General features: G+C 37.6%; 1 protein-coding gene across 1 annotated transcript in view; it reads right to left on the bottom strand.

The window, feature by feature from the left end:
- Positions 1 to 5670: 5670 nt before the first annotated feature.
- The window catches only part of Ascc3 (activating signal cointegrator 1 complex subunit 3), a 233091-nt gene continuing 222338 nt past the window's right edge, over positions 5671 to 16423 (bottom strand). The window contains exons 38-42 of the mRNA XM_013022420.1: positions 14635 to 14786; positions 13185 to 13332; positions 9155 to 9364; positions 6639 to 6814; positions 5671 to 6465 (exon numbers count right to left, since the gene is read on the bottom strand). Coding sequence (XP_012877874.1) covers positions 6318 to 6465; positions 6639 to 6814; positions 9155 to 9364; positions 13185 to 13332; positions 14635 to 14786 — 834 coding nt within the window. The 3' untranslated portion in view covers positions 5671 to 6317. The remainder of the gene's footprint in view (positions 6466 to 6638; positions 6815 to 9154; positions 9365 to 13184; positions 13333 to 14634; positions 14787 to 16423) is intronic.

The following is a 16423-nucleotide window of genomic DNA, read 5'->3' as shown; positions in this document are numbered from 1 at the left end:
TTGTAGCCTCCTCCTTTGTTTCCCCTTCCCATCCCTTCCCATCCTCCCCCTGTCCCCCCACCCAATCCTCCCCGCTCCACCTCCCCTCCCTGCCCCCGCACCAAAGTTGTAAAGTTCGTTTTCAACATAATGACTTGTACATCTTATTGTTGCAATGGGTCCACCTGTATCTATAGTTAAATGATTTGTTTTTCCCCTTCCCCTCCACAAATTATACCGACATCAAATACAATGAAAGCAGGGGTTATACTGTGGGGGAGGGACATACAAAGCAACAAAGAAATAATATTATAAATGTGTTAGAAACAATCGCATGAAAGAATAAAAAACATTTGAATACATATCTTAGGGTTCATTTTCCTAACATCACCTTATCTAACCTTTTCTGCTTGACTCAGACATATACTAGATATTGCAAATAAGGGAAACCATGGGACCTATGTTTCTTTGGGCCTGGCTTACTTCACTTAATATAATTTTTTCCAAGTCTTTCCATTTCCTAACAATTGGGGCAATGTTATTCTTTCTGATGAAGGCATAGAATTCCATTGTGCATATATACCACATTTTCTTGATCCATTCATCTACTGAGGTGCATCTGGGTTGGATCCCTATCTTAGCTATAGTAAATAAAGCTGCAATAAACATAGTCATGCTGGTAGCTTTAGTGTGGTCTTGTTTGTAAACATTTGGGTAAATGCTCCAAAGTGGGATTGCTGGGTCATAGGGGAGGTCTATGTGGAGTCTTTAGAGGAACCTCCATACTACTTTCTAAAGTCAACCACCTGTTCTATAGGGGAGGAAATGGGAAATAAGAGGATTCACCAGATATATCATCCTGTATCTTCTAACAAGCATGGGATCCATAGTTGGATCACCAAAGACAATATTGTGGGAAGTAGTATTGCAGATGTACATTAAAAATAGTTGCTTCACTTGATACATCCAAATGAGCTCTTCTCAAATAATTTATACCCATTGCTTTTCTGTCATCAAGTTATAATAGGAGGGAAATAGAGTATAATTTCTGGTAATAGTGAGCTTAAGTAACATGATGAAGATGTCCATTTCTTGATAGATCACTGCTCATAATTATACCATTTTCACATTATGTTTAGAAGAGCTTATTTGAAAGCTCAGTGGACGTTATTGCTATTCTGTTAGCTTATCTGTTAAACACTTTCATTAATTTTGGGAAGTATGGTTTTCAGTGTGTCCTGAAGTTTGGTGGAAAGAAATCATTGATAGGTTGCCTGTTCATTATTTCTTAAACACATGAAGTTTTTCAACAAATACAGAAAAATTGATGAAGTACATTTTTTTTTCTCTTTGGTGAATCATGGGGCTTGAACTCAGGGCCTGAGCACTGTCCCTAAGCTCTTTTGATCAAGGCTAGTACTCCACCTTTACTTTTGGTTTTCTGGTAGTTAACTGGAGATAAGAGTCATGGACTTCCTGCAGTCATTAGATCTCAGCCTCCTGAGTAGGTAGCTAGGATTTACAGGCATGAGCCACCAGTGCCCAACTACAATGTATATTTTAATGCACATACCCATTGTGACATAATCACATCAGGATATTTAGCATGACCATAATGTCAAATATTATTCTTTGTTTTAGCATTAAAAATCTCTTTAGAGGCTGGGAAGTTGGCTCAGTGGTAGAGCACTTGCCTTGCATGCATGAAGCCCTGGGTTCAATTCCTCAGCACCACATAAGCAAAAAGAAAAGAAGCTGGAAGTGGTGCTGTGGCTCAAGTGGTAGAGTGCTAGCCTTGAGCTAAGGAGCTAAGGGACAGCACCCAGGTCCAGAGTTTAGGCCCCATGACCAGACCACCCCCCCAAAAAAAATTTAAAACTTAATTCATGTTTTCCCTGAGAAGAAACTAGCCCATGGAATAATTTCTGAATACTCACTTTGGATTATTTATTAAAGACAAAAGTCTCAAAGTTATTATCAACCCATATTCTTCAAATATATGAAGTTTTGTTTAGGGTCATCTTTTCATAGCAGCAGTAATGGGGGCAGGAAATGAAGGGATCTACTTGAGATTGCAGAGAACTAGGACCTTAGGCCTTATCATCTGATGGTGTGTGTGTGTGTGTGTGTGTGTGTGTGTGTGTGTGTGAATGTGTGTGTACACTGAGGCTTGGATGCTTGAACTCTGTGCCTCATGTTCTTGCTTAGCTTTTTAACAAGGTTGATACTCTACCACTTGAGCCACTCATCTCCACTTCCTTTCTTGGCTGGTTAATTGGAGATAAAACTTTTTCCAGATTTGTCTGCTCAGGCTGGCTTCAAACCACCATCCTCATTTCAGCCTCCTGAATAGTTAGCATTACAGATGTGAGCCACCAGCCACTGAGACGCTTGAAGTTTTAAAGTCACGGTAGTACACAGGATCTATTGCTACTTAAATACTCTGCTTTTCCATTAATAATTATCATTGTTGGTTGTCATCATCATCATCATCATCATCAAAGGCCAATTGAATTTTAGTAAACTTTCCTCTGACAGAAGGTACAAGATGATCAGGTCAGTAATTTACTTTTGGTTAGTCTCTAAAAATGGTCATAATTTCTAGAACACACCTGTCAGTGTGTGTGGTGTTTTAGAATTCACATGTCTGCATTCACTTATGAATCTATTACAGAGCTACCAGGCAGCAGGCCATTTTGCAGATTCTGATTATGTAGCAATGAACAATACCAACCCCAAACCCTTGCCTTCCCATAGTCAACAAATACTTTCATGGTGGCAATAAGAATAATGGAGGTAAAAAACCAGAAAAGGGGGACAGAGAATGCCAGTGGGCTTGGCATTTCCACCAGGATGGTTAGATGTATGTCCCAAGGGAAAAATGTTCATCAAAGGGAAGTGAAAGAAGACAGGCCCTTCTATAAATCCACAAGAAGCTGGGGACCCTTGTGGCTGGTGTGGACTGAACAAAAGCAACAAAAGGAAGAGATGTGTGTCAAAGCGAGGCTGTGAGTGGAAGTGGGAGAAGACCATCTAGGACCTTGTAGGCACTGTGGTTTTGGTTTTTATTTGGCTAGAAAGGAATTGGTAGTTTTTGAGTAGAACAGTCTCTCTATCCTACCCAGGTTTCAGGAGATGACTGGTGTAAAGGCGGGGAAGTGAGGAGCAGCACAGGCAGGTGGGTTGGGAGGCAGTATGGAGGTGGCAATGTGGACTGGCTGGACATGGATAGAATTTGAAGGCAAAACTGAGAGGGTGTGCGCTGTGTTTGAATGAGTCCACCAGGTGCCGATGGCTCACACCTGTAAACCTAGCTACTCAGGCTGAGATCTGAGGAGCAGGGTTAGAAGCCAGCTTGGGTAGACAAATCCAAGAGACTCTTATCTCCAATTGACCAGAAGAAAGCCACAAATAGAGATATGGATCATTGGTAGGATCAGAGAGTCAAGCAAAAAAGCAAAAGGTATTAGTTCAAGCTCTTGTACTCGCATGTGAATGACTTTAAGTGTTTGGGCATGAGCAGCTGAGTGGTACATATGCTTGGGAAGTGGTGTGTGGTTTTTTTTTTTTTTTCTTGGAAAATACCGCACAGAGGGGTTACAATTACATGGGCAAGGTAATAAGTACATTTCTTATCAAGCATTGTTGCCTCCTCCTTTGCTTCCCCTTCTCATCCCTTTCCCATCTCCCCACCTTCCCACTCCCTCCCCCAAAGTTGTAAAGTTTGTTTTTGGACATAATGTCTTATACATCTCATGGTATCCCTTATTTGCAATAACTAGTATATGCTTGAGACAAGCAGAAATGGTCAGATAAGTTGATGCTAGGCGAAATGAACCCCAAGATAAGGACGCAAATGTTTTTTTTTCTTTCTTGCAATTGTTTCTACATATTTATAAGATGACTTCTTTGTTGCTTTGTATGTCCCTCCCCCACGGTATAACCCCTGTTTTCACTGTATTTGGTATAATTTGTGGAGGGGAAGGGAAAAAACAAATTGTTTAAACAGGGATACAGGTAGACCCATTGCAACAATGTGGTGTGTGGTTTTCTATGGGTCCTTGTAAGAAGGTTAATTTTGTATATTTATTTTTGGTATCATTTATGTGTGTAAAGAAACATGGTATTTGGAGACTGAATACTTAATGTCACTGTATCCTCCTCCTTTCAAAGCTGTTAGTGGAATTTGTAAGCAAACGGGTGTGTTTTCCTTTAAGTGTGAAAACTTGTTAGGGCTGAATGATCACCACATTGAAAATTTCTTGTGTTCTATATATGGGGGCTTATAGGATGTGGCGTTTGTTTCAGACAGTTGAATTCCATTTGGTTGTAAATAGAAGAAGAAGACCTATTTGCAAGAGGAATGAAATTTACTTTCCTTTGGGGAGAAAATGAAGGTGGGAGATGGGTGAAAAGTTCTAGTTGTTAGTGGGGGTGATGAGGCAGATTTATATATACATATATATGCAGTAGAGGTTATAGGAAAGGGAAACTGAGGCAAATTCTCACCAATCAGTAAGAAGTATAAACTTTGTCTTCCATCAGTGACGCTCTAATAAGCCCTTTGCTTCTCTTTCTCTTCCTTTGGCCATATTATCTCTATATACTAGACTGTTTTCTTTCTTTCTTTTTTTGTGGTGGTTTTTGGGGTTTCAACTCAGGGACTCTTGACTAGCTAGGCTCCAAGCCCTTTTCACCTTAATTATTTTTTGGATAGTGTCTTGTGCTTCGGCTTGGGGCTAGTCTCAGATTGCTACCTCTTGCACAGCCGTGATTGCAGGTATATCTCACCACATGGAGCTTATTTGTTGCAATACTGTCTCCCTTTTTTCCATGGGCAGTCCTTGAACCACAGATTCTGCTGATCTTCAGCTCCTGAGCAGCTGGGAATGACATATGTGAGACACTACATCTGGTCTAAATTTTCTAAAGAAAGCTCTCATAAAATTAAGGGCTGACCTTTGGTGATTTGGCCAGAGATTTCATTGTGTATACGTAAGATTTGTAGTTCTTACACTCTAATTCAAGGGTACTTTACAGAATTTTATTCTTGTCTATTGATCCCCTTCTTGTCTTTGAAGAAGGTATCAACTGTTCAACTGGGTTAGTCTTCTAATATTGCGAATGCAATGCTCTATTTAAGCTTTTCTTCCAAATTCACTCCCAAACTCTGCCTAATTGGGTATTTTTGCTTTGGCTTAGTTTTTTTTTTTTTGAGTTCCCTATATATTCTTGGATGAAGAATTTATAAATATTTTCTTCCACTCTGTAGGTTGACTATTTCTTTTGTTAACATAATTGCATTTGTCCTATTTTTCTTTTGTTGCCTGGGTTTTTATGTTATTGCTCAAAAAAAAAAATCATGCCCAGACAAATGTTATCAAGTGTTTTTTCCTAGTAGTTTTTATACTTTTTTCGATTTACATTTAAGTCTTTATTTCATTTTGAATTTATTTTTTTCATGTAAAACATGTTTGAACATAGCTAGTTTCTTTGTGACAGTGAAAATCTAGCTGTGGAGTTGAGCAAAAAGACAAAATATTTTGAAATATGATCTCTACTATACTACATGAGCTTGACTGTACTTCTCTTCATGAATGTTTTGCAAGAACAGAACTGAAGTCATCAATGTAATAGCAGGGAAAAAATAAACAATATAATGGAAACAGGAGAAAAATTTGAGCCAGCTTATTGAAGTGTCACTCTATATATTTTATTTCCACCAGTTATAGTCTCCATCCTTTCTAAGACCAATATATTGTCTTCTTTTGCAATCATCATTGGACTTTGTAATATAATTTTATATCATATATTATGAACATTTGTGACCATAAGAAATTTCTTGAAACTACTTCTACTTGTGATCAAATTGAAGTATACATTTTGCTAGTACGATCGAATTGGTATCACCTTATAGATTTATATAGTTTGTCCTGCAGAGTGAAAATTCTAACACTGTCATACCTCATTGTAATTTTCCTTTAAAAAAAGGGAGAAGCAAATATCCATGTAAACAATATACTGTGAGATGTGAAATTTGATTGGTAACTCCTAAGTATCAACTCAAATATACAAAAGTTAAAAGACTATCCCACACACTCATGTTATATATCAAGAAACCTACGGAGACAATGTGGTGAAAGGCAACATTTGCTGGAAGGCCACTGTGGCTAACTCTAAGTTGCTGGAGTTAATACTGCAGCCACTGTCAATTTCCTGGATGTCTTGAGGTTAGAAGTTGATTCTGTCTTGGTAAACATCAAGTAATTCAACTCTCTCTAGATGACTGAACAGCTAGATTCTTAGCCGCTTCTTTCAAATGGCTTCTTTGGGTCAGGTTACTTCATTGCCAGGTCAGTGAAGGCTTCTGAGACCTCTGTGTCGACCTCTGTGGAAATGCTTGGTTGTGTGACATTGAGATAAATGTCATACTGTTGGTCCAGGCCAATATAGCAGTCACTCATGAGATACAGAGTGAAGATATACCTAAAATGTAAAAAAAAAGAGCACATGTAAAACTCTCCTGGCTTTTTTTTTTTAAATGGTAGTGTTGGTATTTAAACTTAAAGGCCTTGTGCTTGCTAGGCAGGTGCTTTACGTCTTGAATTGTGCCCCTCACCCCTTTTTGCTTTATAAGTTTTATGTGAGAATCTGCTTACCTTCCAGGTATTTCAGGGGTATAAAAAGAAATGGAAATATCCTGGTGACTTCGAACATATCCTATTCGCTTTAAAGCAATAAGCTCTCTCTTATCCACTTCTCCTAGTATCAAAAACCATCCTTCATCTTTTGATTTGGGAAATCGAGGGGCAACTGCGTAGCTCTCCTGCTTTCCCTATAAACCAGAAAAAAAGATAATATATTTATAATGTTGATACTGTCTAAACCCCTTAATTATAATTAAAAGGCTTTGTTGTTTTTATTTAAAGTCCATAAATCTACACAATTTAGGCATATCTAAATGGGATGATTTGAAGTACCAGGGTGTGAACTCAGGGCTTCATGATTACTAGGCACACATTCTACTGTTGAGCCATGACATTAGTCTTATTTTGCTCTGGCTATTTTTGAGATAGCATGCCTGGATTGTAATCTGCCAATTTACCACTTCACAAAGCTAGGTTAACAGGTGTATATTGATGTGTGTAATTCCCCCCCCTGGCTTGCCTTGCACTGTGACCCACTATATCTCAGATTCCCAAGTAGCCTGCATTACAGGCATGAATCACTGGTCCCTGGCTATGACTTAAATCTTTCTTTCTGGTTAGGTGTCTTGGATATGACATTACCGATCTTTCTTTATGGATTTTCATAGTATATATAAATGCTTCTTTGTGGCTACACCTACTAGAATATCTGGCTCAGAATAGAAAGCCATTATTATTATTATTATTATTGTTATTAGGGCCTGTGTGCTGTCCATGAGCTCAAGGATAGTGCTCTACCACTTTGAACCACAGCTCGACCTCCATTTCTTGATTGGTTAATTGGACATAAACGTCTCACAGGGACCTTTCCTGCTCAGGCTGGCTTCAAACCTTCTGAGTAACTAGGATTACAGATCCAAGCCACTAGTACCTGCCTGGCAGAAGCTCCAATTCTTGCTATCAATTAATAAATTATCAAGCCATTCCTACAATTAACATTCTACCTTTGGATGATGACTGGGATAAAAATCATATTCACCAAATCTTCCTAAGTTTTATTTACTAATAACTGTTTATAAGTTCCTAATGCTTAGGAAAACAAACAGACAAAAGGTAATCAAAATTATGCTTTGGACCAAGTTAATGAGCACTATTATCATATAAATAATATATCCCCTGGCCCCTGAATAAAGCCCACATAAAGAAATATAGATTTTAATATGGCATCTAAGATATCTTACAAGTTCAAGCTTAGATAGAAACATAATGATGATACTTTAAGTAATTATTTTGGATAAATTTTTACAAAAGCAAGATCATTATAGTGATTCTTTAAGACAATGGCTTTGTGGCATATGATACATTAATAATGACATGGTTCTTAATCAGATTTCACTTGGTTTCCTAGGGGAGAGATTTCCACTTATAGCATTTTAGAAGAGGGTCAAAGAGTAGTGTATTTTTATAGCAGTCAGAAATAAAATCCACATGTTTTCTAGCATGATTAATAGAACAACAAGGTAAAAAAAGTTTTCCCCCCAGTTTTATCATTACGGTCATTACTATTATTTGTTTATGGACATAATAAATCATATAAAGATGCTCACATCAAAGCCTCTGAACTGCCAGAGGCCAATCAGTTCATAGGTACACTGACTTATTTTTATAAATGGAATGAAGTAGAACTTGCAGGCTTGTTCTAAAGTGACAACAAAATAGCATTCAATTACTGACCCATTCATGGGTGAAAACAGGGGTACTAACAACAAACTACAACCTTACCCAAGAGCTTACTCCAGCCACTAGAAAACTCTGAATTTGCTGGGCGGAAAAGACAGAGTCTTCTTCTTTCATAATTATGGCACTAAAACCAATCTGCCCACTTGATGCTACTATCTTAAAGGAATAAATAATTTTGATGTCAGAAGTACAGAGAAAAGTAATTAAAAAAAAACTATTGTGTATTTTTGGTCTGTATGAAATTGACAAAGCTTGCTCATATGCATTATAATGAAGAAAAGAAGGCAGATGTGGCAACTGAGGCTCAGAAAAGCTTAGCTTCTTAATCAAATGCACAGAGCTAAGCTGGGAAGCTTCAATCTCATTTCCTCTAGTCCACTGTGATTCCTATATTCCCAAGTATCTAAAGGAGGGCTTCTCCAAGCTTAACTTCCTTAAAAATCATGCAGGGCACTGCGATCCCTCAGATCTTGAGTCTCAGGTTCAGTCAATTTGGAGTGTTATCAAAGAATTTGCCTTCTAAAAGGCATCTCAAGAAATTCTGCTGAACCATACTTTGAGACCGTACTCTAGGTGATGTGTTATTATGTAAGGTTCATATTCTGGGATCCAAAATAGCACATGAGGAGAACTGACTACTTTCAAAAGATTGATTCTTGCTGGTTAAGGCCAGTTGAGAAAGCAGGATTCATGAATGACACGGCACATTAATAATATAAAAGCTATGTGTGGTGGTGCATGTTGGCATTTGGTGTGAAATATCTGAGAATGAAAACAAAATACTATACCTTGTGGAACCCAAAGTGGGCTCTCTGTAAGCTGACTTGAAGCACATACTCCTGGTCAGCATGCAATCTGATCCATCTGTTGTCATCTCGTTTGTCTGCAGTCAGAGTGGAGACAGAGAGTTCATGCTGCCCTTCAGCTAAGTCATCCCATGAGCCTTTCACACTTATGCCAACATTTATCACTGGCAGGCGAGACAAGAAATTCCATGCCTGAAAAAAAAAAGTTAGTGTCAGATGCAGAGATCCAAGAAATGTGTGCTGTTCGGAAAAAAATTCAACTTTTTAATTTTGAGATTCTGGATTAATTGCTGATACTTTGTAATTATTTACTCAATTTTACCCCCATGCTGCATTTTTCTAACGTAAGACTACAGGACTACAACCAGGATATTGACACTCATGTAATTTACTCACTTAAGATTTTCCTAGCTTTTCTTTGTGTGTGTGTGTGTGTGTGTGTGTGTGTGTGTGTAAGAAATAGCTAGCTATTAATTGTTGGCTAGTAATGATTTTTTAGGAAAATTTGAAAAAGAATTATCATTTTAATTTATATCTTTTATTGCATACACTTCCTGATGCTGAGTAGCTGTTGACTATAATAAGAGAAATGAAATTAAAAATGTTTAATATTGAATTGTTTTAGAGACATATCTACTCTAGTGTTCATGACTTTTTTTTTTTTTTTTGGTTGGTTGTGGGGCTTGAACTCAGGGTCTGAGCACTGTCCCTGAGCTGCTTTGCTCAAGGCCAGAGCTCTACCACTTGAGCCACAGCACCACTTCCAGCTTTTGAGTGGTTAATTGGAGTTAAGGGTCTCACAGGGACTTTTCTGTTCTGGCTGGCTTTGAACCACGATCCTCAGACCTCAGCCTCTTTAAGTAGCTAGGATTACAGGCGTAAGCCATTGGTACCTGGCTCATGTGACTTTTAAAGTGAGAGCATTATGTGGGAAGGTAAAGGCAATCTGTAAAAAAAAATGAAAAACCAAACCCAATAATTGGGATGCAGTAATTAATGTCAATATCACATACTAACAACTTATAAAAAACTTTTGATTATATTACTATTTTTTTCTGAGAAGAAAACATTTTTATATCTCTATGTCTTCGGGTATCTATGAGCCTAGGGTTCCTTCTAGACACAAATATGTATTTTCAGCATTACCAGGATGACAGTACAAATAAAACTAACACATCAAGAGGGTGGAGAATTTTACCTATTTTATTTGTCCTTTTTACATGGAAAGCCACTTATGAATAATCAGTATTCAAACAGCAAGTGTGCAACAATGCTGAATGAATGAGTAACTCCTAAATCCATGGAAAACATTTAATACAGTAAATTCAAGGTCTTTAGGTAACTGTCACCTTTTTATTATTACATAAAATTATGTGGCAATACTACTATCAATCAAGAAAATTTCTCAATACATTGACTAACTTGTTGGCTGTTATCTTCTATGATAGTTTGAAAATGTATGTGAGTACTTTAATTTTGGTTTTCTGACTCCTTTAATGTAGTCTATATATTTCCGTGTATGTTTTTCTCCAGTTTGCTATAACTTGAAGTGCTGCTGTGTGTATGAAACTGAAATAAAGTATTCCTGATGAACCAAACTATGCCATAGGAATTAAAAATATGTCAATCCAATGCAAAATTGAAATGCAAATCTGAGATCCAAATCTGTAACTTGTCTTGTGAATCTGATACTATGCCTGTAACTAGATTTTGGAACAGTCAACCACATTATATAATTTAAGTCCAGATGAGGCCTAACTCCATCTACAACCAGAAGTTATTAAGTGTAGAAGCTGTGCTTCTAAAACTGCACAAAACTGGAAAAGTGGTCCAGAGGGCCCTAAAATACACAATTTTGCAGAGCATGAGATTTTGTGAAAAAACATGGTAAATTTACCATATGAGTTTCTATTTTTTCTTACTGTTCTATAAGTAGCAATATATTTTCTGTTATTAACAATTCATTGGGATTTCACTTTATATTTATGTGTATGTACACATACATATAATATTTTTAAAGAACTTAATATTGCTATTTTTATGAATGTTTACACACATATATATGTGTATATGTGTATATATATATATGTATACACAACACAAGCTATTTTTAAAGAAACTACTAAGACATTTCAATACCAGCCAAACATATTTATCTGAGGATTAATCTTCATCTATTGAATCAGGCAAGAGCGCTGCCATGCATACAATTATTTAATTAGCAGCCAAATCCTCTGCCAGTCAGCAGCCGTTCCAGGCATACTGATGGGGTAGAAGATGCAAATCTCACAGTCGTACTGCTTTTTCTCATTACTACTGCAATTAGCACTTAAATTGATGCTTTAAACATACTAATTTCAGGAATAATTCAGGATTTGTATGTTACCTGGGATCGCCTCACTGCAGAGCCCACACCAGATTGCTCTGCAAATTGAAGCACTTCTGAGCCAAATAACCATCATCATATCAGACAGAGCCAATTTGCATTTGGTTTTAAAGATAACAGAATGGCAATTTATGCAAATAAATTAAGTAAGTTTACTTCTGAGTTCTCCCTGAACTAATTATAACAATGTTTTAATTTTTCATCACATCTAAAACTTGGCTTAAAAACCAAGGTATTCTATAGGAGAAATCTGTTATTGCTAACTGAAGTCTTATCTGGATTCACAGGTACTGTTTTTATTCATAATTTTAATGGTAATTTAGTTAGAAAAGTAGGCATTTACTATGAATATTTAAATAGTTTTTGTGCCAATTTTGGGTTCAACAGAAACTGAACAATCAGATACTAATGCTTGTTACACTTTTTCCAAGTCAGTTCAAAAATAAGTTTCACTTGGGAAAAAAAAGGAGACCTGGTTAGAAGTGTCCTTAGTATCTTTGTCTGCAAATATTAATATATTAATTATGTTAGAAGTCTTAAATATTTACTTTGACATTGTAAGGTAAAGATCTAGTCAGCCAAATATTTTTGGCATCCTTCATTCATGTGTTTAGCCTTCTCAAATACTGTCTGGATAGATGAGCCATGCTGCCTTTCATAGCATAAATTTAACTTTTATGTAAGTTATATGAGTTTATGTGAAAGAGTATCTTAGAGTCTAGGAGCAATAATGCTTCAAATAAGAAGTGGGTATAAACATATAATTGAGGGGATCATATGAATAAAGAAGAAGTATGTGAAAAGAGGGATAAGAAGACTGGGTGGTACAGCCTTGAGATGGACAACTATATGAGGCCTTGCAAAGACAAGATTGATGGCATTGCACAGAAACACCTTCCAGGAATGCTGCCAATATGAATGCTGACTTTAGTATATTTAGTTCTTAGTCTATGTCAAGCAATTTATATAAAGCAAGTTATGTAATATTTTGCTTAACTTTCACAAGAAGTTCAGACAGATACAGTGTTGTGATGGTCACAATCATGGTTAGAAAATGGCAGAGAAAGAATGTATAGATGATCCTGACTTCAAAAACCATCCCTAACTTAGAAAGCTTTTGGTACAACAATGGTATATAACAGTAATCCCAGCTAAAAGAAAGGGAGAGAAGTGGGTAACAGTTTGAATGCAGTCTAGGCACTAAGTTAGTTTGAAGGCAGTCTAGACACTAAGTTAGTGCGATCCTGTATCTTAGAGAAGCTGGGCATGGTGGTTCACTCTTGTAATCTCAGTTACATGGGAGGCATAAGATCAGAAGATCAGGAAGACTGGTTTCAGGCTAGCCAGAGCACACAGTTTGTGAGATCCAATCTCAACTAGTAACTGGATGTGTGGTCATCCCAGCTACAGTAGCAAGTATAAATAGGAGGATCATAGTACAGGCCGGTCTGGGCAAAACAAAAATGAGAACTTATCCCAAAAAATAATCAGAACAAAAAGGGCCAGAGGTATGGCTCAAATAGCAGAGCATCTGCCAGCAAGCATGAAGGCCTAAATTCAAATCCTAGTACTATCAAAAGTAAAGTAAAATTAAAAGTCTTTAAAATGTGGAAGGGATGGCCTTACCTGCTTTGTTTTTGCAGCCTGCAGCTCCTTCTCTACCATGGAGCTGAATACGTGGTCTTTCCCTCCACAGGCATGGATCAGTTCGGGAAGGCACTCAATGGAGGTTCGGCACTTAGCATGTGGGCCCTTCATGACTGGATTCCATTTCCTATGAAATAATATCAACAAAAGAATTCCTTCATAGCATAAATATGGATTTGCTCCCAACAGGGGTTCATATAATTTGTATAGTTTTCCTTAAATAGGATACATATTTTATAGGGCACTGTAAGTTTTAACTTTAGCCAGCATACTCTAAAGGATTACTTCAAAGCAATATCCCTATTGCTGGATAAGATGTCTAAATCATAAGTCATGTATCATTTTAGTAAAAACTGAGGGTACATAGGCAGTGGTATACTTCCTTTTTACAGAACGGCACTAATGTAAAGCAACCCTTCCCTCTGTAAAGTACCTGAAATGTTTATAATGAGTATGGGCAAAATATTTCTTATAATGTAATTATTTAAATAAAGTTTGAAGTTACAAGTTTCTAGGAACATAAAATTTTAAGTTACTTGGAAAACTTTGGGACTTATAGCACAACTCATGTTAGGTCTCAGAAATATAGGCCACCTAAACCTTCAGGTTAGAGGAAAATATACTAGAATTACATTAATTACATTAATACTATACTCTTAAGGGTGACAAGGAAACAACATTGAATCTCTTAGAACCAAGCAGCTTCCATAATAGGCCTGTGTGGGTTGTGTGGGGTAGATCCTTTTTATTTTTTCATGCCTGTAATGCTAGCTATTCAGACGGTTGGGATCTGAGGACTATAGTTCAAGGCCAGCCTGGAAAAGTCTGTGAGACTCTGATCTACAATTAACCAGCAAAAATGTCAAAAGTGGAGCTGTGATTCAAGTGGCAGAGTACCAGTCTTGCATAAAAAACCTAAGGCACAGCATCCAAGCCCTGATTTCAAGCCCCACACAACACTGGAATTCTACCAGCTGTGGAAGGTGTCCAGGCCTGCAACTGGCTGAACAACACTCTCCACCATCCTCCCTGGGCTCCCACACCAGGTGCCAGGTTCATCCAGTGAAGGTTCCAGTGAAGGTTCATGTCCCTTTCCATTCATCCAGCAGACTCTGTTCCAAGGAGGCAGCTAAGGCCTCTTAGGGCCACTTAAACTATAGCTATATTTGGTGCTGTGACTTCCCCAGCTTTGTGCCTGTTTATTCTGTGCCCTGGCTTTTTTTTAAACAAAGCTCTTTGAAGCATTAAAACAAATTAAATCATATTTCTAGGCACCCTATGAAATTCAATCAGATTTGAAAGAATTTGGGATAGGGGAGAGGATACTGGGTAGAGCCCATGTTTAGCATAAGACCTGGGTTTGCTCCCTAACACCCATCCTGATAAAAGAAAAAAAAGAAAAAGAATATTTTGGCATTAAAACAATTACCTGAAAAGGTGAAGATGGTGCTGTTCTATGTTTGGTATTGTAAGAAGATCAGAGTCTTTTAACCACCGGCCTTGGATCACCATCTGAACCAGGTGGGTGATATTTAGAGCAGTTACCAGCCAGCCCTGGTTTGCAGCGACATCTAACATTGCCTGAATAGGGAAAATGTACCTGTTACAAACATATCACAATGAACATGTCTCCGCTGGGAATCTGATGTCAGCCTTGACAAAAACCAATCAGGCTGGGTGCTGGTGGCTAATGTCTGTAATCCTAGCTATTCAGGAAGCTGAGATCTGAGGATCACACTTCAAAGCCAGCCCAGGCAGGAAAGTCCCTGAGACTCTTTTTTTTTTATCGTGAAAATACCGTATAGAGGGGTTGCAATTACATGAGCAAGGTAATGAGTACATTTCTTATCACGCATTGTTGCCTCCTCCTTTGTTTCCCCTTACCATGCCTGGCTGCCTCCTCCCCTGCCAAAGTTGTAAAGTTTGTTTTTCGACATAGCATCTTGTACATCTCATTGTTGCAATGGGTCCACCTGTATCCCTTTTTAAACAATTTGTTTTTTCCCTTCCCTTCCACAAATTATACCAACGTCCCCAGGGTATAATCTCTGAGACTCTTATCTCCAATTAATCACCAGAAAACCGAAAGTGGCACTGTGGCTCAAGTGGTAGAGCGCTTGCCTTGAGCTGAAGAGCTGAGGGACAACACCTAGGCCCAGAGTTCAAGCCCTAAGACTGACCAAAAAAGCAACCCCAACAAACAAAAACAATCAGAGAAACCAAGTACTAGGTTTCTAAATATTCATCAAAATTGAAATTTGGTAACAAACTACAGTTGGATGAGGGAACAAATTAAATCCCCCACAGCTATTTAATGAATCTTATTTTATACAGAGAGCTAAATACTATTTTTTTTAGGGCAGCTAGATACTATTGGTACAAATAATAAAACTAATTAAAAAATTCAGTGTACTTTGAGGGCAAATGCTTACATAATTCACTGAATTTAGAGCATTAGCAGTTGCATTTAAAAAGTAAATCTCACACAATCTTTCAAATAAAAAAAATAAGCAGGTAAGTTTCTTGCCAAAAATGGATTTTCCCCAAATATCAGGCTAAAGCTGGAGCCCTGGTTCTCAAAAACAATCCCTCACACATCAGCAAAGGGGCAAATGCCAACGGCACATGTGTAATGATGGGAAGCTATTCATATTGGCCTATACATTTAATCTAGTGTTTTATGGACAAACAAAAGGCTGCATTTGCTTAAGGCAAAACTAAACAGTGGAATCTTATTTAAACAAAGGAGAAGTTTACACAGGCAAAGCTCCTTCAATTAAATTAGATTCTGGAGAATGCTGACTTAGAGGCACATAAGTTAATATCGTGAACTTAGGCTGCTATTTTATAGTTTTAGGACTGTACTCTGGTTTGGGATGTACCTAGAAAATAATTACACTGACACTTTCAAGGTACATATCTCATGGACAGTAAAATATTTATAAAACGTACAAATGGTAGATTTTCAGAAATCTGTAAAGCTATGTTAGTAAAATTAATTTGTCTACCAATTTACTACTACTAGTTAGGACTACTGAGCAAGACAATTCTAAGCATTGAGTCCTAAATTAATTTACAAAAAGTAAAATAAGCCGGGCGCTGGTGGCTCACACCTGTAATCCTAGCTACTCATGAGGCTGAGATCTGAGGATCGCGGTTCAAAGCCAGCCCGGGCAGGAGAGACCGTGAGACTCCTATCTCCAATAAACCACCAGAAA

This window comes from Dipodomys ordii, unplaced genomic scaffold (genome assembly GCF_000151885.1).
Source record: "Dipodomys ordii isolate 6190 unplaced genomic scaffold, Dord_2.0 Scaffold62, whole genome shotgun sequence".
NCBI lineage: Eukaryota > Metazoa > Chordata > Mammalia > Rodentia > Heteromyidae > Dipodomys > Dipodomys ordii.
The sequence above is the reverse complement of the archived record's forward strand: the minus strand, read 5'-3'. Positions and strand labels throughout refer to the sequence as shown.